Source organism: Artibeus jamaicensis, unplaced genomic scaffold (assembly GCF_021234435.1).
Source record: "Artibeus jamaicensis isolate MK-2021 breed Jamaican fruit bat unplaced genomic scaffold, CSHL_Jam_final contig_47, whole genome shotgun sequence".
Classification (NCBI taxonomy): Eukaryota; Metazoa; Chordata; class Mammalia; order Chiroptera; family Phyllostomidae; genus Artibeus; species Artibeus jamaicensis.
The window spans coordinates 1,407,552-1,430,663 of NW_026521848.1; the positions used below are offsets into that span (position 1 = coordinate 1,407,552).

Here is a 23,112-nt window from a genome sequence, read left to right on the forward strand (position 1 = left end):
ACTTGCTAGGTTCACTCCCCACATTCGCAAGTCGGTGGTCAGGGGGTTGCCCTGCGTGAGACTTTTAAGATCTGGGAAGAAAACTAGTTTTTTTTTTTTTTTTTGCTTTTTTTTTTAAGGGAACCTTGGTAGGCTGGCTGATCTGAGTGAAAATACAGGGGCAGAAATCGTTTCCACGGAGTGCAATTATAATGGTGCAAAGTTCATTTTTGCAAGCTGTAACTACGGGCTTGTATTGAGGTGAGGAGATTGGGCCAGGCGCGCGGACCTGCCTCCTCGGACAGAGCTCAGGGGAATCCCTGGTGCCGCGCCTTCTGGGGCCTAGGGGCCTTCCCGGCGGGTCTCGTGAGCTGAGCGGCTGCGGGCGGCTTTGGCACGGTTGCAGCCTCCCGCTCGCCCGTGACTCACTCGTAAGGGGCGGGGGAAGGGGGCTTCCTGGAAGCCGTGACGAGGAGGCTCAGCCCGGACGCCCAGGTTCCTCTCCTGTAACCAGGGCTTCTGTCGCCTGTAAACAGAGGCTCGAGGACAACGGGAAAAGAGTGAAAGGGGAGGTGTCTGGAACCCGCCTCCGGGTAGGCTCCAAATTCCCGGGCCGCTAATAGGACAAAGGCGGCAGGAAAGCGGGGGGCACCCTCGGATCCCCAGAGCTCAGCTTGGCTTCGGCCTCAATCCTGGAGGAGGAGGGATTCCAGTTTCGATTCCCTGGAGATAGGGAGCATTTCCCATCCCTGAGTCAGGCCGACCCCCGCCTCTCTCCCAAGTGCTGAGTCACCGGCCTGAGAGCCAGGATGCTTGGGAAAGAGAGACTTTTGAAGACATTGGAGGGGGTGTGGGCAGGACAGCCCACCCATCGAAGCACAGGCCGGTGGGCCCAGAAGCCAGGGTCTCTGCCCCTCCTTGCTCAGATCTAGGGTCCGAGTCTCCAGGCCACCTCCACACTCACGCATGATGGCGTGACCCCAACTCCTTCCTTCATCAGACCTAAGTGTCTGAGACCCCAACCCCTCTTCCCTCCAATTTAGCAGCCAGCTCCCATCCCCCCTCCAACCTCGTCCTGCCCTCAGGCGTCCCAGCCCTGGAGGAAGTTAAGGGCTGGGTTCCTCCCCACGTAGCCAGCGGGAAAATCCGTGGCACCAGCAGCAGCCGGGAATCCCCTCTGGAATGACGGTGGAGAAGGGGATGGCCGGGGTACCCCCCGGGGCATGGGGGGGTGGGGCAGGTCCTGGGCCCTGGGCGGGCGGGAGGAGGGGGAAGGGGGCGGAAACCAGAGAGGCTAAAAATACAGTGAGCACTTCCGGCCTAGGGGGGAGGGGAACGGAGAGCAGAGTTTCCAGAAAAACAAGTCGGGACGGGAAACGCGGGGGTGTGAGAGCCAGAGCGAGTGCGAGGGCGAGCTGGGCCGTGTACTCACGGCACGTGTGCCAGGGCCGGGTGTGGGCCTGGCGGGATTACTGAGCGTGAGCGGGTGGGGAGGGCGCTGTGCAACTGCAGGGGCCACTGGTATGTGTGACACTGTGTGAAGCGTGGGCGCTGCAGTTGTAAAGGTGTGTGCCCTAGTGTGACTGGGTGAGACCTGCGGGCCACTTTCCTATGTGAGACTTGTGTCTTCCAATCCCACTTGACGTGCCTGTGAATAAATGTGTGAAGCCGCTGGGGCCTGTGTGACTGATTATATTGTTTATTTTAACCACCTTGGGGTATGGGTGTATATACTCAACCCTGTCTTTGAGGCGGCGTTCTTGAGAATATGTGACTTACATACCCACATACATGCCTGTGTGTGGCTCTGAACCACTGTGGGGTCTGGAGTGACTATGGGTCACTCCTCGAGGGAACCTAGTGAAGGTATGACTGACATTTTGTGAGATGAAGATCTCTGCACACACACTTCAAAGTTGAGTGTGTAAGTGTGAGATGTAGGCAGCTGTGGCTGTGTGCAAAGTCCCTGCTGCTTAGTGTGTGTAGTGAATAGTGTTATGTGTCCTTATTTGGGGGGTGTCTCTGAGAACAGGCAAGATCATTGTCTGGATGCAGTTCCTCTGTGGCCAGTCACAAGGTAGTGAAACTGGTGAACTTTGGTTCCTGACGTCTAGAACGCATAAGATGAGGAGGGCGGCTGGCGCACATCCCACTTTATGTCGCTGTTCCTTGTGGCCTCTGTGGGCAGGCTGACACACACGAGCACACACACTGGCACCTGGGAAACCTTATCTCTCCACAGCCCAGGCTGCTTTTGATAATGTTGAGCCGAGGGCAGGTCTGAGTCAGCCTATGATAAAGTCTGAGATGGGGTGGGAGATAGCAGGTTAGGTGGGAGAGGGTTGTTTATGTATTCACATGTTGAATTGTTCCTTTGGTCTGTTTGTGGGCTTATGTTGAGACCCTGGGGACACCATGACTGTAGGATGGTGGGTTATGGTATCCTCTGCTGGGTGTGGTAAGTCCTCCTGTACCATTTTACTGTGTGGTTGCGCATTTCATGTACTTTGCCTGAAGTGTGTGGTTGTGTACCAGGCTGTATAATCTCTCCCTCTGGGTCGAAAATCTAATGAAGATCTAAACCAAGGTCCTCCATAACCTGCGTTGACTTTATCCCAGCCCATTCACTGTGGTCCAGGCCTCACACTGTCCTATAAACACACCATCACATTCCTGCCTCAGGGTCTTTGCACTTGCCATCTCTTCTCTCTAGAATGCTCTTTCCCCCAGTGTCCACATGACTTATTCTACTTCAAGTCTTCTCAGTGAGGCTGTCATATCTTCCAGCAAGGATTTAAAAATTACAAACAAACCTTGCTATCTACTTAACAAATAAAGACATGTAACATCTATTTACAGACCATAATAATGATACCCATGAACCACTACCCAACCTAAGCTCTCAAACTTTGTTTCTTGCATTTGTGTTACAATTATTCCTGAATATTTTTTCTATTAAAATTTTTATCTTTAGATAAAGGGAAAGGGAGGGACAGAAACATCCATGTGAGATACATCAATCAGTTGCCTCCTGTGCACCCCCAACTGGGCACAACAAACCCAGACGTGTGCTTTGACAGGGAATCAAACTGGTGTCCTTTAGGTTCTCTGGCTGCCACTCAATCCAGTGAACCACACCAGCCAGGGTTCATCTTTTTTTTTTTTTTAATTTTTGATTTTAGAGAGGGAGAAACACCAATGTGAGAAACATTTATTGGCAACCAAGGTATGTACCCTGGCTGGGAATCAAACCTGCAAACTTTTGGTGTCTAGGACAAAGCTCCAGTCCAGCCACCCGGCTGGTGCTCTCTCCACTTTTGATCCTACTTTTCTGGTCTATTTTTCTTCTTGGAACTTATGTCTGATATGTTGACCCTTGAACTGTGCGGATCCACTTACACATGGATTTTTAAAAAATACTCTTACGAATTTTTATTCCTTATAAGTTTATTGTGTCTACGGTACCTCACGAGGCCAGCTGTACCTCAGTCTTGAGTGTGTGTGCCTATGGTGTAACGCATCTCCACTAGTACATGTCATGTACCCCACAGCTGGGAGCCAGCGGGAAAAGTGCATTATTCCATAGAGGCTGTCCATAGAAAACTGCATCATGTTAGGTGGGAATACAGCTTTGTTCTTGTATTTAATATAGAGATGTACATGGGTGCCAAATTAACAGGGGCTAGATTACAATAGTCAGTTTTACGGGTCAACTTGGTGAGGTTACAGTCCCCAGTTACTCAAACACTAATCTAGATGATGCTGTTGAAGGTATTTTGTAGATGTGATTGAAGTCCTAATCAGTTCATTTTAAGTAAAGGAATCCACAGCCCCCAGGCTGCATGTGGCCCTGGATGGCTATAAATGGGACCCACCACAAAATTGTAAATTTACTTAAAACATGATGAGATTTATTTGTGATTATGTGTTGCAAGGTATTTAATGTGTGGCCAAAGACAATGGTTCTTTCACGGTGGCCCTGAGATGCCAAAAGTTTGAACCCCCGTGCCCTAGATGATGATCTGGAGAATCAGGTAGGGAAGCTGATTCAGTCAAGTAAATGGGCAGACATGTGGTTTCCCTGAGGAAGAAATTCTACCTGTGAACAGCAGCTTCAGCTAGTGACCCAGAGGCCAGCTGCCTTTCCTGCGGGCCTGTCCTACTTGCCTGGTACACACACACTCTCACACAGCTGGCCATTTCCCAGGACCCCAGCGTGGGGACCTGGGCTTTGGGTAGATCATGGGTCTCTAGGGTCCTGGGGTTTTCTCGCAGCGGTGGGGTCCACAACAGGAGGCCTCTGGGTGGTGACATGGGAATCGGGACACAGAAGGTGTTGGGTGGGGCAGTCCCCAGGACCAGGATGAGTCACTTGGGCCTTTCACACCCACCAGCTGGGCCTGGGCAGGTAGCTCCACCCTGCACTTGCCCAGGCCTGAAGGCCACGGCTGGGCTCCCCAAAGCTTGCTCTCAGAGAAGTGGGGAGCCTAGTGAGCACACCCAAAGCCCCCTCCCCAAGATGTGCTTCCTGGAGCTGGGGCCCAGGCGCCTGGGTTCTTCCCCAGGACTGATGATTCACCCCTTCTGGGGCCTTTTCACTTCTCCTTTGGGGCTAAAAATATAGGGACCCAGGCATCCAGCTGGGCCAGGCTTCACCACTGATTGCACAATACCCCTAGTTTAAGTACTGCTGACGCAGGCACTGTGTATGGGTGGGGGCCTCAATTGCTCCCCAACTGGGCATGCTGAGATCAGGGCTTAGACCCCTTTACTTCCCCTTTCCTGGGCCAAGGATACTGGGGGATGGGCTGACATGGGAGGTGCCCGGGATCTCTGGGCTTGGCTATAGCCCCTGGAAATGAAGCTCCCTCCCCCCTAGCCGTAGGGTATCCCAGGGGTTCTGGCTCCCAGAATCTAGTCTCCTTCATAGACACAGAGTCCCAGTGAGGAGTTGGGGGCAGAAGACAGTGAAGGAGACTGAAAGAGAAAGAGTCAGAGACAGGGAGACATAGGACCACAGAGGCAGAGACATACGGACAAAGAGACTGAATGAGAATGTCAACAGACACACAGCAGACACACAAGGGAACAGCTAGAAAAGGGGCAGAGGCCATGCCCGTACTCAGACAGAATCAGGTAAGGATGGAGGGAGAGGGGCCCAGTTCGGGCTTCATACCCAGTGCGGGTAGTAGAAGTGCCCCAGAAAGAGGTCCTCCACAGGCGCAGTCCAAAGTTCACCCTCCCTAGGGAGGAGAGCAGGCGGCCGGCAGAGCTGCTCCCTCTACCCACTTCCCGTTGTGCTCCCTACTGGCCTCTGCTGCCCCCTGCTGGCTGCCACCCAAGAGCTTAGGCCGGAAGAAAAGTCAGAGACAAAGTTGCTTTGAGGCTACTTTTCATTCCCTCCCAGTCCCTCTCTCCCACAGTCTGCCCCCCTCCTAGCCCGCTCCCCTCCCAGCCCTGCCACCTCACAGGGCGCCCCCAGGGCCTGTAGGTGGTGCAGGAGTCTTCCCCGTGACCTTGTTGGCACAGTCCAGCAGAGCGGTGTGAATGTCCTTGGCACAGGCAATCTGGGCTTTGATGAGCGCCAGGTACTGAGGGTAGGGTTGACTGTCGGGCTGTACTGCATCTGGTTTGGTGGCTGTGGGTACCAGCAGGGGAGAGTGCTTGGCACTGTCGCAACTCTGTGACAGGCACTCATGTGCCAGGCGCTGTGGACAGGCAGGCAAGGTACAGCATCAGCCTCACTCAGGGTATTACCAACCCTGCCCCAACGGCCAGCCTCGGGTAACCTGCCTGGCCTCTGAACTCCGTCTATGTACTTAATCTACCCAGGTCTTAAATACAGCAATTCCCATGGCCCATCTCCTCCTCTTATTCTCATGCCCTCTTGTGGCTGTCTCATCCCCTCATACCACTCAGTGCCCACCTCTGCACTGATGACACAACATGCGAGTCTCCAGACTTCCCTGGAATCCAGAGCTTTCACACTCTCCCCCCAAACCAGTCCCCATCCTAGGTCCCTGTCTAAGGGATGGCCCTGTCTAGAGCCCTGGGCCTCATCCTGGAGGCTCCTCCTACAGCAACCCGTCAGTTCCAAGGTCTCTCCCATCTGCGTTCTCCCACTTCTTCAGGGCCCTGCCTTGGTGGAATCTTGCCCATTGAATCCTGTCATGGCTGTCTCCTTGAACTCCCAGCCTCTGTTCCTGAACAGTCCTTTAACTCACCCTTCATTTGGAAGCCAAAGGGATATTTTTAAAAAAGCAATGGGTCCATGTTCTTCCCTGCTTGAAACCATGGATGGCTCCCCAGCCCCCTCAGGGCTTATTGAAAATTCAGCAACCCTGCAGCAACAACCCCTGCCTTCCTTCCTTCAGACCATACTTTGCTTTCTTTTCTCCTAAATGCTAAAGGGTCCCCATGAGACTTGCAACCAAGGGAGAAGTGGGCTTTAAAGAGTCTCCTTTTGGTCCTGGCTAGTGTGGCTCACTGAATTGAGCACCGGCCTGTGAACAGAAGTGTCCTGTTCAATTCCAGTCAGGGTACATGCCTGGGTTGTCGGCCAGGTCCTCAGTAGGGGGCGAGTGAGAGGTAATCACACATTGATGTTTCTCTCCCTCTCTTTCTACTCACTTCCCCTGTCTACAAATAAATAAATAGAAGCTTAAAAACAAAAACAAAAACAAAGAGAGAGTCTCCTTTTGCCTCTGTCTTTCCTTCCTGAGTCTAAACTGCCCAGTCTAGGCTTCCTCTTGCAGCTGTGATCTTGCCTCTTCTATCCTAAGCCCTTCTTTTGTTTTTGTTCTAATAAATCTTGCCACTAACACTTAAAAAAAAAATTCAACAAGTCCTAATGGCAAGTCCACCTCAGCCAGACTGTATTTCATGACATCTCTGAAGGGAACTTAAAGCAGCTGTTCCTTTGGGTTGGAATACCTTTCCGCCACTACCAGGCTGCTCAAACTCCAACTTTTCTTTCAAAACCTGGTTCAAAATAACGATGACAACGACAATATGATGAAAACAATGGTAACAATTGATACTACAGGACGTGGTTGCTATGTACTTTGTACCATATTAAGTACTCTACATGCATGAACTTGCTGAGTCTTTCCTGAAAATCCATTTTCCAAGGGAGGAACCCAAGGCTTAAAGGTAGAGGTTGCTGGTCCATTTGATTTCAGATGCTGTATTCTTAACCACTTGCTCTCTTCCCCCTCTTCGGTTTTGTTACTGCCTCAGCTCCAAAACGCTCTCTACCAATAGTGTTCCCTGGGCCAATCTCTCCCTAGAACCATGCTAGGTAAGGTCAGATGCCTTCTCTGGGCTTCCACAGCTCCTTGAGCTTCCCTTGTTTTAATGCTGACTTTTCTACCTGTCCCCACCCCCATCTGAGCCCTCACCTCTGAGGCCTGGGCTTCTCCCACCATAGCTCTTAGCACTTAGAGCCATCGCTGTTGGGGAATGTATATCATCCCACTGAACTGGAAGCTCCATGAGGGCAAAGATCAGGACATCACTGTGTCCCTAACATCAGCTGAAGCACAGGTCTGGCCTGCAGGAGGTGCTCATGTGTGTTGACTGACCGAAGATTCCTGAAGACCCAGGGAATGAATCAGGGTTGTGGTCACCCAGTGTTTAGGAGGCCTCTTACCAGGCAGAGCTCCAGCTGGTCACAGAGGGCGTAGAACTCCTCCAGACACTTGTCAAAGCGCTGTATGGGTCCGTCACTGCTTTTTCTACAGACCAGGAGAAGGAGATTGAGGAATGGATTTCCAATTTCTGGTACATCAGCGTCCACCCAGCCAAGTATTTACCAGAAAACCAGGTAAAGGCCCTGGAGCCCTGAGACAGGGACTAGGTAGGGGATTGGTAGTTGTAGAAGAGGCAGAAAGAACGAGGCCGGGAGATAGGGAACCTGGACTGAAAATAGGAAGGTAGGTGGGTGGGACTTGGGGGATGAGTTTCAAAGAATAGGGTGGACACAGGAGGACACCCTGGGACACAGGACTACACTCACTGTCCGTTGTCAATGTTAGTGTTCTGAACCAAGTTCTGGGCTGCAACCTTCATCAAGGTCTAGTTAAAAAAAAAAAAAAAAAAGATGCGGGAGGTGGAGAAACAGAAGGGGACACTTTTGGTAATCTACATTCTTCCTTAAGATCCAATAAACTTCAGGCCTCATCTTCACATGACACCTCTCCTCCTGTAAATCCCGAGTAACCCCTTCCTTTATGGCCGGGGTGCCAAACTCATTTTAAACGGGGGCCACATCAATCTCGTGGTTGCCTTCAAAGGGCTGAAATAATTTTAGGACTGTATAAATGTCACTGCTCCTTAACTGTTAAGGAGTTGAAATTACATTCGGCCCTTTGAAGACAACCGGGAGGCTGATGTGGCCCCGGGTGAAAATGAGTTTGACACTCCTGCTCTACAGCAATAACCACTCGTATTTTTCCAGCGGCCCACTCTCACCTAGGGTTCTTGCCAATGACTTCCGGACATACCTTAGAAGCCTCTCCCACCCACCAAATCACTAGCAGAATCTCCATACGAGCCGTTCTTGCCTCAGGCTTTAACAAGAGACCGGTTTCTCTTTTAAACTCCCTCCCAGTCGAGTTCCGGCCAATACCAGCCTATTCCCACGAAGACCAAGTCTAACTCTTTTTCCCTGCGTAAGACTTCTTTTGCTCGCTCCCTGCCTAAGCATCCCCTCCGCCTGCCCCCTTCTGAGTCGGAGAACCAGACCCCGCTACTTTCCAGAAGGTCCTGGCGAATCACCTGAAGACTCTCCTTCAGCTGTGGGATTAGCATCTTATAGCGCTGCACAGGGTCGAAGTCCTGTTGCTGCTGCTGCAAAAGCCCACTCTGGGCAGACCCCACAAGTTGTGTCGGTGGTTGCGGTTGCTGCTGGGTACCCGGGCCACCAGCCGAACCGGGTCCCGACACACCAGCAGCGGAGGAAGCCGCAGAAACTTGCTGCTGGGACGCAGCCATCTTCCTCACATACCCCGCCGGAAGTGCGTTAACAAGTGCGTCTCTCCAGGTTTCTTTCCAGCTTCAGGCCTCTTTGGCTAGGTAGGGACACTCAAACAATTCAGCCAATGGGAGGAAAGAAGGCCCCCCGACTCTCCAACACGACTTTCGACTGCGACGTCCGAACTGAAACCTCTTTACCAATCACAAAAGACCTTTCCATCGCTCCGCCCCTTCCAATCACCCTCTGGCCAATCCGAGTGTGAGTTTAACTCGGGACTCCATTTCCCAGAAGGCCTCGCGGCCCGAAGGGACTAGTTCGTGGTTCGTAGTACTGCCGGCAGTTGGTGGGTTAGCAGCTGGGGATAGCGGCTACGGGTTTACTTTAGTCTTCACTGAAATTCCTTTTATCAGCCCACCTCTTTCCGACGCTAACCCCACAGGGACAGGGGCGCCAACCCGAGCACTGCCTCGGAGTGGTGTCCGTTGAAGTCAGCACGCCCCACCTTGTATCCCCGCAGCTCAGTCGGGGCCCAGTCCAGACCTCGGTCGTCGCCTCGTCGCCATGGCGCCCACCATCCAGACCCAGGCCCAGCGGGAAGATGGTCACAGGTAGACTCCCCCACTTTGCTCTATCGTTTATCCAAGTTTCGGGCAAGGCGGAGTGTCGGGATCGAGTATCTATCTAGAAAGTCACTAGCCCTCCAGGTCTTTCTCCCCGTGACGTTACGGAGCGCTCACCTTTGATGGAGAGGGGTTATTTCAGGGATGGGGTGTTTCCCCTTTTTCTCTCCATGGAATTCGGAAATTAAGCTCTTGGAGATTTTATTCAGAAGGGATTGAGCCCTATGTCTCCAGTCAAGGGTCTGGACATCCCTTTTTCCAAAAACAATTAAGTACGTTATTTTTATTAAACACCTGAAGACTCTCCCTTGAAAAGGGATTGAGTACTTGGCTTCATTCATTTAAGCAGTGAGGGACAGTTTTCTCTCAAATGAATCGAATAATTGGTTTCCTCTATTAAAGTACTCGAAGCACCCATGCCAAAAGAAATTACCCTTTAAAAACTTGGAGAAGGCGCCTTTACTCTCCTGTCAATCCCGTCTTCTCCATCTGTCTGCTAATGCCTCTCTCTCTCTCTCTCTCTCACACCTACCAGGCCCAATTCCCACCGGACTCTGCCTGAGAGGTGAGTCCATTATGTTTCCCCCCCCGCAATTTTCTTATAAAAGGGGTGGGCCGATGGGGGCTGGAAGCAGAGGTGGGCAGCAGGAGCCGGTTCCCCCTGCCTGTCCCCATGTATCAGTGGTTTTTATTTTTCCCCCCAAAACTCCCACCTTCCTTCAGCAAATATTAGCTTGTTCTCTATCTGTGGGTCTTCTTCTGTTTTGTTTCATTTATTATTTTTTTAGATTCTACATGTAAGTGGAATCATGTATGTTTCTGTCTGACATACTTCATTAAGCATATCTTCTAGGTCCACCTGCGTTGTCCCAAATGGCAAAAATCTATTTTTTTTTATTGCTGAATAATATCCCATTATATATAAACACCAGCTTTTCCTTATCTACTTATCTGTTGATGGACATCTAGGTTGCTAATGTATCTTGGCTATTACTAGTAATGCTGCAAATGAACATGGGGTGCATGTGCTGTTTCCAATTAGGGTTTTGGTTTTCTTCCAATACCTAGAAGTGGAATTATATAGCAGACCTATTTTTAATTTTTTGAGGAATCTATGTATTGTTTCCTATAGTGGCTGCACTAATTTACAATCCCACCAATAGTGTGTGGAGAGTTCCCTTTTCTCTGCCTCCTCACCAGAGCTTATTTTATTCTGGCAGGTGAAAGGCGATATCTTGTCACCAGCACTTATTTGTTCATCCTGGCAGGTGTATGGTGATATCTCGTTGTGGCTTTAACTTGCATTTACCTGGTGATTTGGAGCATCTTTTCATGTCTGTTGGCCACCTGTTTGTTCTTTTTGGAGAAACATCTGTTCAGGTCCTCTGCCTATTTTTAAATTGGATTTTTTTGTGTCCTTTATATATTTGGGATATTAATTACTTATCAGATGTATCATTTGCTAATATCTTCTCCCACTTAGTAGGTTATCTCTTCATTTTGTTGATGGTTTCCTTAGGTGTGCAAATTGTTTTTAGTTTGATGTAGTCTCATTTATTTTTTTCTTTTGTTGTTTTGGTCTAGGGAGAAGTATTCAAAAAGATATTGCTAAGAATGATGTCAAAGACTTTACTGCCTATGTTTTTTTCTAGGTGTTTTATGGTTTCAGGATTAAATTTTTAATCCATTTTGAGTTTATTTTTGTGTATAGTATAAGAAAGTGGTCCAATTGCACTTTTCATGTATCTGTCCAGTTTTCCCAACAACTTATTAAAGAGATTATCTTTACCTTATTGTATATCCTTGGTTCTTTTGACCATGTAAGTATTTCTGGGCTCTTTATTTTCTACCATTAATCTATATTTTTATGCCAGCACCATATTATTTTGATTATTGTAACTTTATAGCATAGTATATCAGGGAGCATGAGACCTCCCACTTTGTTCTTTTGCAAAATTTATTTGGCTATTTGGGGTATTGTGTGGTTCTATATAAATTTTAGGATTAGTTGTAGTTCTGAGAGGAATGCCATTGTTGGCTTAATAGGGATTGCATTGCTTCTGTAAGTTGCTTGAGGTAAAGGACATTTTAATAATATTAATCCTTTCAGTCCATGTGCAAGGTGTATCTTCCATTTATTCACATCTTCTTCAATGTTCTATAGTTTTCTGAGTTCAGGTCCCTCACTTCTTTGGTTAAATTTACTCCTCCATATTTTATATTTTTTGATGCAATCAAAATGTTGTATTTGTAAATATTGTATGGAAAGGCAACGGATTTTTCTATTTATTCTGTGTCCTGCAACCTTACTGAATTCATTTAAATTTTTTGAGGTGGATTCTTTAGGGTTTTTTACATATAGTATTATGTCATCTGCAAATAACGAGTTTTACTTTTTCCTTTCTGATTTGGATGCCTTTTGTTTCTTATTCCTGTCTGATTGCTGTGGCTAGGACTTCCAATACTATGGTAATAGGCATCCTTGTCCTGTTCCTTAGAACAAAAGGAAAAGCTTTCAGTTTTTCACCATTGAGTATATTGGCTGTGGGTTTGTCATACATAAACATTATGTTGAGATTTTTTTCTATATGTACTTCGTTGAGAGTTTTTATCATAAAATGATGCTGAATTTTAGCAAATGCTTTTTCTGCTTCTACTGAGGTGATCATATGCCCCCAATTTGGGGACCTGGCCTGCAACCCAGGTATGTGCCCTGACTGGAATTGAACTGGCAACCTTTCAGTCTGCAGGCCAATGCTCAATCCGCTGAGCCACACCAGCCAGGGCTGTCCTTGTCTTTTTAATTTTTTTTTTTAAGGGCACTTACTATAAATGTATGGTTACCTTTTGTGAGTCCCCTGCTGGGAACTGGCCTGCAACCCAGGCATGTGCCCTGACTGGGAATCAAACTGCGATCCTTTGGTTCGCAGGCCTGTGCTCAATCCACTGAGCTACACCACCCAGGTTTTTTTTTTTTTTTAGTTTTTAATGAAGTCCATTTAATCTCATAAGTATCGCTACTCCCGTTTTCGTTTCTAGTTACATGGGGTGTCTTGTTAACTAATTTCCAAGTACAAGCAAAAGTTTATTTACAAAGTCACAGAAGTTGAAGTGAGGTGTGGAAGAAGTGAGCCCAGCTAGGCTTTGTGGACTCAGGAAGCAAGAGGCAAAAAAAAAAAAGGGGTGGTGGTGGTGGTCTTTGAAGCTTAGAAGAAAAGCTATGTGCCCTGAGGGGAAGAAAGGAGGGGGGGAGAAATTCAGGTGGGGAGAGGCACAGGTATACTCAAGGGCTAGAAAAAGGGGGGATGTTTTTCATCCTCTCACTTTCAGTCTGTATGTCTTTCAATTATAAGTATGTACTTACTGCCATTTTGTTCATTGTTCTTTTTTTTTTTTCATAGTTCTGTTCCTTTCTTCTCTTGAGGTTTGGTTTTCTTTAGTTTTGTTGGGGTTCCCTTTTTTATTATTTGTATATCTTTTGTTAGTTTTTGGTTTGTGGTTAACATGAAGTTTATGGGTATCATTAGCAGTCTATTTTCAAGCTGATTAGCATTTCAGTTCAAATATATTTTATAAGAACTACATTTTTACTACCCCCTCTACATTTTATGTTACTGATGTTTTATGTTTTAGGTCTTTCTGTGTTGTGTGTCTCCTCCCTACTTACTGTAGCTTGAGAGTTAAGTCTGATACTTTCTTTTGGCCTTCATAGTAGCTTTTTAAATGAGCTGTTGTGTTCCCAGATCTGGAGTGGTCTGCAGAGTCAAGTACTGCAATAGCCTCCCTGACATCCCCTTCGACCCCAAGTTCATTACCTACCCCTTCGACCAGAACAGGTGAGACTAAGATTGTGAATGGGAAACAACTGAGGGCAGGGACCTCTTCTTTTGTTTATTGCTCTCTCCTCAGGGCCTAGAACAGTACTGAATACATACTGTAGTGGTAGATGCCTGATATACTTGATGAGCAAGCAGTGTCCAAGCCTTTTCCCAATGGGAGAGCCAGCCTTCAGACTCCAACATCAGGGACATTCCACTCTTGAATTCCTCCCTATAGAAGTTTAGTGTCTGTGAAGCAGGGATTTGAGTGTTAAAACTGAAATCAGGAAATCATAATGGGCATGTTTTTCCTACCCAGGTTTGTCCAGTACAAAGCAACTTCCTTGGAAAAACAGCACAAACATGATCTCCTGACTGAGCCAGACCTGGGGGTCACCATTGACCTCATCAACCCTGACACCTACCGAATTGACCCCAATGGTATGTAGGAAAGCAGGGAGGACCTGCTTTAAGATAGCAAAGGTCAGGCCTGGGTCTCCATCGTGGTCTTATTGCTTCCTTGCTCTCTTCTAGTACTCTTAGACCCAGCTGATGAGAAGCTTCTGGAAGAGGAGATTCAGGCCCCCACTAGCTCCAAGAGGTGAGAGAGTGCTGAGAGGGGACTGGCTCTAACAGAAGGAGGGTGGTGGTGTCCTGAAGGGCTTGATCCTCTACCCTAGGTCTCAGCAGCATGCGAAGGTGGTGCCGTGGATGCGGAAGACAGAGTATATCTCCACAGAGTTCAACCGTTACGGCATCTCTAATGAGAAACCTGAGGTCAAGTAAGTTGTGGGTATGGAAGGAAGGTGGAAATTTCAGGTGGGTCCAGTGTCCCCTAAAGTCTTCTCTCTTCACCTGTAGGATTGGGGTTTCTGTGAAACAACAGTTTACTGAGGAGGAAATTTATAAAGACAGGGATAGCCAGATTACAGCCATTGAGAAGACTTTTGAGGATGCCCAAAAATCGGTAATTGAGGGACTAAGATGGGGAGAGGCATAAAAAGGAGTTGGCTCCAGAGCTCTTTATCCTGTTCATCCTGTTCTTGTTTCTACCAGATTTCCCAGCATTATAGCAAGCCCCGAGTGACACCAGTGGAGGTCATGCCTGTCTTCCCAGACTTTAAGGTCAGATCTGGGACAAGAGACAGAGGGGGATAGCCTGCCATCTCTGCTCATCTCACTTTTAATTCTGATGCTCTCCATCCCCCAGATGTGGATTAATCCGTGCGCTCAGGTAATCTTTGACTCAGACCCAGCCCCCAAGGACACCAGTGGTGCAGCTGCGTTGGAGATGATGTCTCAGGCCATGATCAGGTAAGTGGCCCTGCTTTCAATCTTGGCATGTTCCTCATTGCCCTTTGTCCTCATTTATCACTGCTCCTTCTCTTCTCCCAACCAGAGGCATGATGGATGAGGAAGGGAACCAGTTTGTGGCCTACTTCCTGCCTGTGGAAGAGACATTGAAGAAACGAAAGCGGGACCAGGAAGAGGAGATGGACTATGCACCAGATGATGTGTGCGTGGGTTGGGATTAGGTTTTGGAGATTAAGAAGCGTGTCTCCCTTTTTCCCTCATTAGGGAATAAATGGGGCTGACCCTGTTCCCCTCATCCTCAGGTATGACTACAAGATTGCTCGGGAATACAACTGGAACGTGAAGAACAAGGCTAGCAAGGGTTATGAGGAAAACTACTTCTTCATTTTCCGAGAGGGTGATGGAGTTTACTACAATGAGCTGGAGACCAGGTACTCAGTGGGCATTCTTACCTCGGATTAGTCTGGGTCTGTGCTTCAGGATCAAGACCCTGGGATATACCACCTTGGAGGTCATTTGTACCTAAGGATTTGTCACATGCATTTGTAAGCAAGAGCAGCAGAAGCCTGCTCATGCATGTGGGCTATACCTGTTTCTAACAAAAGAACACACACAGAAGATCTTAATGTAATGCTGGAGAAATTTAGACCTTTTGTGTAGACAACCAAAGCTTCCTGATATTAAGAGACTTCATGAGAAAGTAAACATAACCAAAGTCTAGGACTACACATAAAGTTAGCATGTTTTAAATGAAATGCTGGGTACCCGAGTGCAAAAATGTGATCCTAAAAACTCTTCCCTGGTGGTTAAAATTTTACTGTTGGCTGGGACCTTTGGGTGTAAAGGTTGGGTGGAGGTGGGGGAGTGTGACCTCAAATTTCTTTTTAAAACTGAAATTACAAATTCTGATCCTGGAAGCCAGGCAGGAAATATGAAAGGCAGCACAGTGAGCTGGTGGAACATGGGTGACCTAGAGCTGTTGGCACCTCCTAGGGACACAACAACCCAGCCCAGCAAAGGACTCCAACGTAAAAAGGCCCACTGGGGCCGTAGATTCATATTTTCCCTAAGCCAGAAATCTAGGTTCTTTGTTTTTAAGTGTTGGTAACTACTTCATGTTAAAATCTATACACACAGGCAACCAAAATGCCATCTTGAGAGCTATTATCCTTCTCCTCCCCTGCCTCAAACCAGTTATTCTCCCTTATTCAGTCTGTACTTATTCTGGTCTGTTCTGGGCTAAGCATTAGTGAGTAACTTAAGAACCAAGTCAAACCAGGTCCCCACTGGGGGGTCTTTAACTACATCTTCCATATCCCTCCCCCCCAACTTGCCCACTGCAGGGTCCGCCTGAGTAAGCGCAGGGCCAAGGCTGGGGTTCAGTCGGGTACCAATGCCTTGCTTGTGGTTAAGCACCGGGACATGAATGAGAAGGAATTAGAAGCCCAGGTAATAAGCACCACTGGCTCAGGGCACCCATGGGGAGTGTGGTGGTGGGTGAAGAGGGAAACAGAAGCCTGATATAATACTGGCTCTTCTTCTAAACCCTGCTGCTTGCCAGGAGGCACGGAAGGCCCAGCTGGAGAATCACGAACCCGAGGAGGAAGAGGAGGAGGAAATGGAGACAGAAGAGAAAGAAGCTGGGGGCTCAGGTAAAAGCAGCATAGATGAAACCCTGGGAGCCCTGGGAGGGTAGGAAACTGGGTCTCACATTCTTTTGTTTCCCTTACAGATGAGGAGCGAGAGAAGGGGAGCAGCAGTGAGAAAGAAGGCAGTGAGGATGAGCGCTCAGGCAGTGAGAGTGAACGGGAAGACGGTGACAGGGACGAGGCGAGTGACAAGAGTGGTAGCGGCGAGGATGAGAGCAGTGAGGATGAGGCCCGAGCCGCCCGGGACAAAGAGGAAATCTTTGGCAGTGATGCGGATTCAGAGGATGCTGATTCTGATGATGAGGACAGAGGACGAGTCCATGGCAGTGACAATGAATCAGAAAGTGGCAGCGATGGGGGTGGTCAGAGGAGCCATAGTCCAAGCCCCAGCCCCAGTCATAGCCCCAGCCCAAGCCGCAGCGCCAGTCCCTTCCCCAGTGGCAGTGAACGATCAGCCCAGGAAGATGGCAGTGAAGCTGCAGCTTCTGATTCTAGTGACGCAGACAGTGACAGTGACTGAGTCCTTTCAGGGCTGGCACGGACATATTATGTGCAGGAAGGCACTTTTCTGTGGTCTATTTGCAAGCCTTTCACTTCACTTCCCTCTCCTGTTGTAAACCTTTGCTGTTAATAAAGCCACTTCTCTATTTCCTGTCACAGGCCTTATGGTCTCACTCTGGCTACATCTCCCCACTCCCACCCCGACCTCAGGTACTCAGTGGCCTCAGCTTGAGGCATAGAAGCAAAGGCCACAGAGGCAGGACCATATTAGGCTTTCAATGAAATGTAGCACAACAAAGGTCAGAATACTTTTTTGTTGTTGCTTTTTTTTTCCAAAATAAGCCCAGACCATTAAACAAGTGAAACTCAAACAAATAAATCTCCAACAGCGAGAAAAACTGTACAGTTACTCAAAGCTGATTCTGCCAGTGGGGCTGGGGAGAAAAGGGAGGGTGAAATCATGGCAGAGGGGCTAGGGAGGGGCTAGAACTGGATAGGTTTAGGGTCCTGCCCATCAGAGTGGGGCCGCCTGCGTCCTGCACACTCTGGTCAGGTAGGGGGAGGGGGCAGCTCTTGCCTCCCATTGTATGGGTATGTATGTGTGGATATCCCTCACTACCTCCTAGTACCAGGCAGAGCCAGCTCACTCTGATGGATAGTGAACCAGACAGGACTGGCTGGGAAGAGGTGAGGGTCCTTTAAGAGGGACACCCTGCTGATTCCAAACGAGGTGGCCCCTGTCCATCCCACTTCCCTGGGCTAGTGGGAGGGGAACTGGAGAAGCCCTGGGAGTTTGAGGGGAATGAGCAAAGGCACAGAAACAAGGAGGGGCCGGGGTGGGGGACTTGCATAGGTTGATGAGTGTGCAAGAGGTACATAAATAAACCTGACACCCCACCCAGCCCGGCACTGGGAGAGGAGGTGGGGACCTGAAGCAGATCCCCAGGGCTATACCACCCCCTGGCTTTCTCCCCTTCCCTGGGCTGAGAGCTGAGGGAGGTCCAGACCAGGAGGGCAGGGGCAAAAAGATTAGGGGGATGGGGTGAGAGTGCAGGGAGGGCAGTGGTTTTAAATTTTTTTTTTTTGGTTTTTTGTTTTTTCCCAACATTTTGTATCTTTAATAACATACACAATGGTTACCAGCCATATTCATAACAAAAGTTATTCATAAAATGTATCTAAAAATAACATTTTTTCCCTTTTCGGTGTGAAAAGCTTGATAATGTCCCAGTGTGGGGGTGTTGAGGGGGTAGAAGGGGTTGGAATAGGGGACCCTGGCTCCCACAACCTGAATCCCCAAATCCCCTTCCCTCCACCTGGGCCCCAGTACAACCCCATAGTAGGAACAGGGACCAGAGGATCTGTATGACTCAGGGCTGGATGAATCTCTGGGATATGCTATAGTGTTCCACTTGATGAGGACATGAAAGGGAGTGGGGGGAGGTTGAAAGAAAAGGAGGTGGGGAAAGAAACCAAAAACCAAACAATCCCCTTCCCTTATTCCTTATCCCCGAATCTTTCAGCAACCAGACCCGGGAGTGGAGAAGAGTATATGTTGGTGGGGGAAGGGGATGTTAAGGCAACAGACTTCCTGACCTCACTTGGCTGTCCTAGCCCCCAACTTCAACCTCTGCATCTGGGGAGCCAGGGCTGGGATTGGGCGGGGGAGTGGGGAAGGGCTAGGGAGTCTGGAGGAGGGGGCTCTGCCCTCTCCCCTCATAAAATTCAGGTTCCCCCTGCCACTTTCTTGGCTCAGAGAGAGGCCTGGGGATTCTAAATATGAGAGGGAATGATCAGAGAAAAACCGTTAAGAACTATATAAATATGTATCTTAAATAGGTCTAAGAAATTAATTGTAGAGAACCTCTGATAAACAGGGCAAAAGGAGGTGAGTGAGAAGACGGTGGCTCCTGTCCTGGGAGAATGATGGGAAGGGGGAAGGAGAAGAAGGTGGCGAGGACAGTGGTTCCTCTCCTCACCAGCCTTCTCCTTAATTAGCGCCTCTCAAAATAACATTCAGGAGAGCAGGTTATCTACCCCACTTCTCTCCCCAAATGCCAGATGGTTCTGAGCAGGCCCCACAAGATAGTGGGTGAGTCCCTGGGGGAAGCTGCTCCCTCAGGAGGGGCAGGTTGTGAGTGGTCTGGAGGAGGCAGAGGTGGGATGGGGCCAGGTGGGAGATGAGGGACGGAAGGAGGGGCAGGCAGGCTGGCCAGTTCCTGCCCTCTCTACTCTGGCTGCCCCCTACTCCCATCCTCATCCTGGCCTCAGCAGAGATCCCTCGATGGGCCTGGGAGTGAGCAAGGCATGTGCCAATGTTAAACAAAAATTAAAAGGATAAGAGAGTAGAAAAATATTAGAATGTATAGCTGAGCCAGCCCACCCTCTCTCGCTGTCGAAGAGAAGCCCGTTGGGGGTTGGCCCCCGCCCGCCGCCCGGGGAGCCTATGAGTGCGCTGGGCTGTGGGTCCTGTCAGATGGTGGAGGTTTTGTCTGTCCCATCTGTGGTAAGAAAGGGAGGAAGGGAGGAAGATCAGGAGCTGGTGGAGGCTTGAGAAAAGGTGCTCAGGTAGCCTGTCATCCCATTCAGGCCCTCCCTGAAGTCCAGCCTCCCCTAGGGACCCCTCAGGATGACTCTTAAGTTGCTCAGTTCAGAGGTGGAGACGCTGCCGGGCAGGTGGGAGCTGGGTCAGGGAAAGAGGAAATGCTCACCACCCAAGGCGTGTTCTGTCATGCTCAGACACAGAGACTCCAGAGTGGGATTGATCTCCAGATCAGGCCCAGGGACCGGACAGTCTGTGGGATACAGCAGAATGGAGGTGTTAAGGACTGGACTGGGGTGGAAAGTAGAGCCAGGAAGACAATGGAAGGGATGGGCTGGCATTGAAAAAAGAATGGGAGATACAAGAGGGAAAAGGAGGGAGAGATGGAGAGACAGAGAAACAGAGCAGAACAGAAATGTTCTGAGACAGGAACACACTAGGAGAGGTGTGGTGATGGACAGAGACGGCCTGGGTGTGTCACAAAGCAGGCACAGGCTGCAAGGGCAGAGGCTCGTCCAACAGAGAAAGCTGGACTTGGCAGACAGAGGAAGTGATGTGAAGCCGAGGGAGCTTCCTGGAGACCACACAGGCTGTGACTATTTCGGACGTACACTGCACACTCTCTTGGGCTCAGAGTCTGGGCATCTACTGGGTGGGTGCTGGGCAGCCCTGTGCTCCGACTGATGACCTGCTCTGCAGAAGTTTAATTAGAACTCTTCCCTCTTGGACTTGCTCCTCTGGGCAGGATTTGATCCAGGCAGGCCACACAGATGGGGCAAATCAGGACAGCAGCCACGGGGCTTGTCCTCAAACTACCTCTCCGGAGGGCTTTCTGTTCTGGAGTCTCAGAGACAGCCCCTTTCCTGGGCTCCTCATTGCTGCTGGGAGGAAGCCTGAGCTTTTTACCTGGTTAGGAAGACCCTGCTCTCAATTCCAGCTTCACCTTTCATCACATCCCCTCTGAACCCTGAGCTCAGGCTGTGTCAGACTACCTAAGTGCCTTCCCTTTTGACCTTGAGCAAGTCACCTCTTTGTGTCTTAGATCAGTAACTGATCAGATAGGAATGACATCTGTGCATTAGGAAGGTTTGATCTGACAGTGCAGTAAAGATGTCTGACAAACAGCCTGGCAAACAGCATACCAGCACAAACAATTGTTCTTATTTTTTGTTCTGTAGTTCATCCACCCAGTCTTTTAACATCATTTACTGATGTCAATCTTTGTGCCAGGACGAACACAATGAACAGGGTCTCCTGTCTTCAATAGCTGGCAGCCCATATTATCTCATATACCAAGAATCCCTACTGATTGGCAGTTTGTGACATGAAGAGTTGAGACCACCTGCATGTCTAAGATCTCTCCAGAGGCAGTCATCCCAGACTAGCCTTACTTGCCTCTGCAGCCTTGTTGCCCAGCAATGGACCTGGCACAGGGTGGAGGCGTCATCCTCGCTCATTGAGCAGGGAGGGCTAATGCTTCTCTGCTCTCCCTTCTGTCTACTTCCCCCTCATTCTGATCTATCCCTGGGCTTGTCTGTGAACACAGACAACAACCCTTCTACTTCAAACAGCCTTTCATGTAAAATCTGATCTAAGAGCTCATGGTTCCGGCCTGGTCACCTGGCTTCTAAAAGAAATTCTGGTGGATTGATAGACAGGACTTCCCTCCATAGAAATCTCCCTGCTTTGACTCTCTCATCCCCCTCAACCCCCTCCAAACTGAGTATTTAATAACCCTTTACAAAGATGGTGACAGAGACCACCAACATGGATACCAAAATTAAGACAGGGAGGGAAAGATGTGGACATGTGGATATGGAAGCAAGGGGTTAGAGAAGGGAGAGAAACGAAGGCAGGATCTGAGAGAGAACACTGAGATGGGGGTGGGGAAGAGTACAAGAAGACCCATGATGAGGGGAGATGGATGCCGAGTGGTGCAAAGGATGGGGAGGGGTGCTTGAGCATATGAGACACAAAAGAGACGCTAAAGGCCAGCTAAGTGTTGTGGAGGCAGAGTCCCAAGTGCTGGGGCGCTTTACCTGGAGGAAACATGAGAATGGCCTGGGGCGACGAGTGGACTGGGAGCGAGTGAGTACGCTGCACAGAGCTGCGGCTCTGGCTGGGCATGCTGTTGCTGCCTCCAGGGTTGGCAAACCAAAGGTTCTGCAAAGGGCATGGGGAGAAAGAAAGTGGGTGAGTGGGGAAGAGGCCCAGGCCCAGGAGGGGTGGAGCAGGCAAAGGAGCACCCTCACCTCTAAGCCAGACCCAGATGTAAAGATATGGACACACACACCCCAGGTACCATCATCCCAACCCCAGAAGCACTAGGTCCTTTATTTTCAGTCGCTCACCTGTCGGCCCTGTCCAAGGCTGGGGCTGGTAAGGGCGTGCCTGGGGGAGATGCCTCCAATACCCGAGGGGCTCAGAAGGCCCATTCTGCTGGGCGGGAGGGCCCGGGGAGGCATTGGGAACTGCCGCTGGGTCCGCCTGGCCACCCCCATCCCCACAGAGCCAGCTATGGGGAGTGAGTTGGAGCCAAACGCCCAGCTGTGAAAGAGCAGAAAGAGTGTCAGTTTAGGTGGATGGGGCTCATCTGTCCACCATTCCTCACCTCTCCCCACAATCCCAATGGGTAGGACAGAACACAGATCTCCCTGAGCCAAGATTCCCTGTCCAAGTTCCTAAATCTTACATTCTGTCACTTCTTGCCCAAGGGTACCCCCAGGATAGAGATGGGGAATGTTCCTTAGCAAAGCAGGTCTCCTAACTTCAATACTCAGCTGTGGTATTTCTGTTATTTGTTTATGGTGAGAAGGGATTCTGTGCCTTCTGCATATAGATAGAGAACAAGGGACAGGCAAGGGGCCTGCTATCAGGACATGAGCTGGTTTTGCCAGCTTATTATCCTACTCTAGTGGTAAAAATATCTTGATTTTTTCTGAAAAAGTCCTCACTGGGTGACAAGTGTAAGTCACCCAGTGACTGAATGAGTCCCATGGATTCCCAGCCCTGAATGCAATCACCCCTCTAAGCACCAGCTGTCAACCAGAAGGGCTTAGGGAGGGAAGGCCTGCCTGGGCTGCCTGCCTACCCTTTCTGCTGCCGGTAGTTCTGCATCTCTAGTGCAGCTTTGCGAGGGAAGGTCCGGAGGAGCTTCAGCACTTGCTGTTTCCAGGACAGCAGACGTTTCTTCTGCGTCTCCGTGAAAGCCTAGAACCAGGGAAGTGAAGCGGGGTGTGTGTGGGGGGGTGGGTGTGTGCTTCTTTCAAATCTGCCTTCTGTTCATTTGCTCAAATATTTATCGACTGCCTGCTCTGTGCTAGGCAATGCGGGGGAATTGGAGGTGACACGTGCACATGTTTAGTTGGGGAGAAGATAATACAATTATGATGAGCACTGCGAGGGAGAAGCACAGAAGGCACCAGAAACCTGATCTAAATATGAGGGGCTGGTTAAGGCATCCTTGAGGTACAAACGTCTGAACTGGGAGCTGAGGGGCCAACAGATTGAGATGAGGACTGGAGAGGTGGGCAGGAGCCAGCCAGGTCATATAAAGAATGCTGGTTCTGCCTGGCTAGTGTGGCTCAGTGGATTGAGTGCCAGCCTGTGAATCAAAGGGTCACTGGTTCAATTTCCAGTTTAGGGTACATGCCTGGGTCAAGGGCCAGGTTCCCAGTACAGGGGTGCGTGAAAGGCAACCACACATTGATGG

The 23,112-nt window shown here is 49.5% G+C and overlaps 3 protein-coding genes across 6 annotated transcripts in view; 1 reads left to right on the forward strand and 2 right to left on the reverse strand.

The window, feature by feature from the left end:
* Positions 1-5,384: 5,384 nt before the first annotated feature.
* Positions 5,385-9,011, reverse strand: MED29 (mediator complex subunit 29). Its single transcript, XM_037133233.2, has 4 exons — positions 8,758-9,011; positions 7,997-8,055; positions 7,631-7,715; positions 5,385-5,687 (listed from the first exon to the last, which is right to left on the reverse strand). Exons 1-4 carry the CDS (start codon positions 8,971-8,973, stop codon positions 5,445-5,447), a joined length of 603 nt encoding a protein of 200 aa, XP_036989128.1. The 5' UTR covers positions 8,974-9,011; the 3' UTR covers positions 5,385-5,444.
* A 265-nt stretch (positions 9,012-9,276) lies between these two features.
* On the forward strand, positions 9,277-17,014 carry PAF1 (PAF1 homolog, Paf1/RNA polymerase II complex component). 2 transcript variants are annotated; one of them, XM_037133213.2, is made up of 15 exons: positions 9,277-9,299; positions 9,474-9,564; positions 10,112-10,141; positions 13,320-13,412; positions 13,714-13,835; positions 13,929-13,995; positions 14,075-14,176; positions 14,256-14,361; positions 14,451-14,519; positions 14,605-14,708; positions 14,794-14,910; positions 15,011-15,139; positions 16,052-16,157; positions 16,270-16,360; positions 16,441-17,014. In XM_037133213.2, exons 2-15 carry the CDS (start codon positions 9,518-9,520, stop codon positions 16,875-16,877), a joined length of 1,620 nt encoding a protein of 539 aa, XP_036989108.2. In that variant the 5' UTR covers positions 9,277-9,299; positions 9,474-9,517; the 3' UTR covers positions 16,878-17,014. The 2 variants fall into 2 exon arrangements, with proteins under 2 accessions (XP_036989108.2, XP_053523521.1); XM_053667546.1 differs by lacking the exons at positions 9,277-9,299; positions 16,052-16,157.
* SAMD4B (sterile alpha motif domain containing 4B) overlaps positions 13,443-23,112 on the reverse strand; it is a 41,678-nt gene continuing 32,008 nt past the window's right edge. For 2 of the 3 annotated variants that reach the window (XM_037133194.2, XM_037133204.2), the window contains 5 exons: positions 22,492-22,610; positions 21,752-21,947; positions 21,440-21,563; positions 19,570-19,653; positions 17,159-19,359 (listed from right to left, as the gene is read on the reverse strand). In XM_037133194.2, the coding sequence (XP_036989089.2) occupies positions 19,331-19,359; positions 19,570-19,653; positions 21,440-21,563; positions 21,752-21,947; positions 22,492-22,610 (552 nt within the window). In that variant the 3' untranslated portion in view covers positions 17,159-19,330. Of the gene's footprint in view, positions 13,644-17,158; positions 19,360-19,569; positions 19,654-21,439; positions 21,564-21,751; positions 21,948-22,491; positions 22,611-23,112 lie in introns of those variants that run through there. The other variant, XM_037133197.2, reaches the window with a different exon arrangement.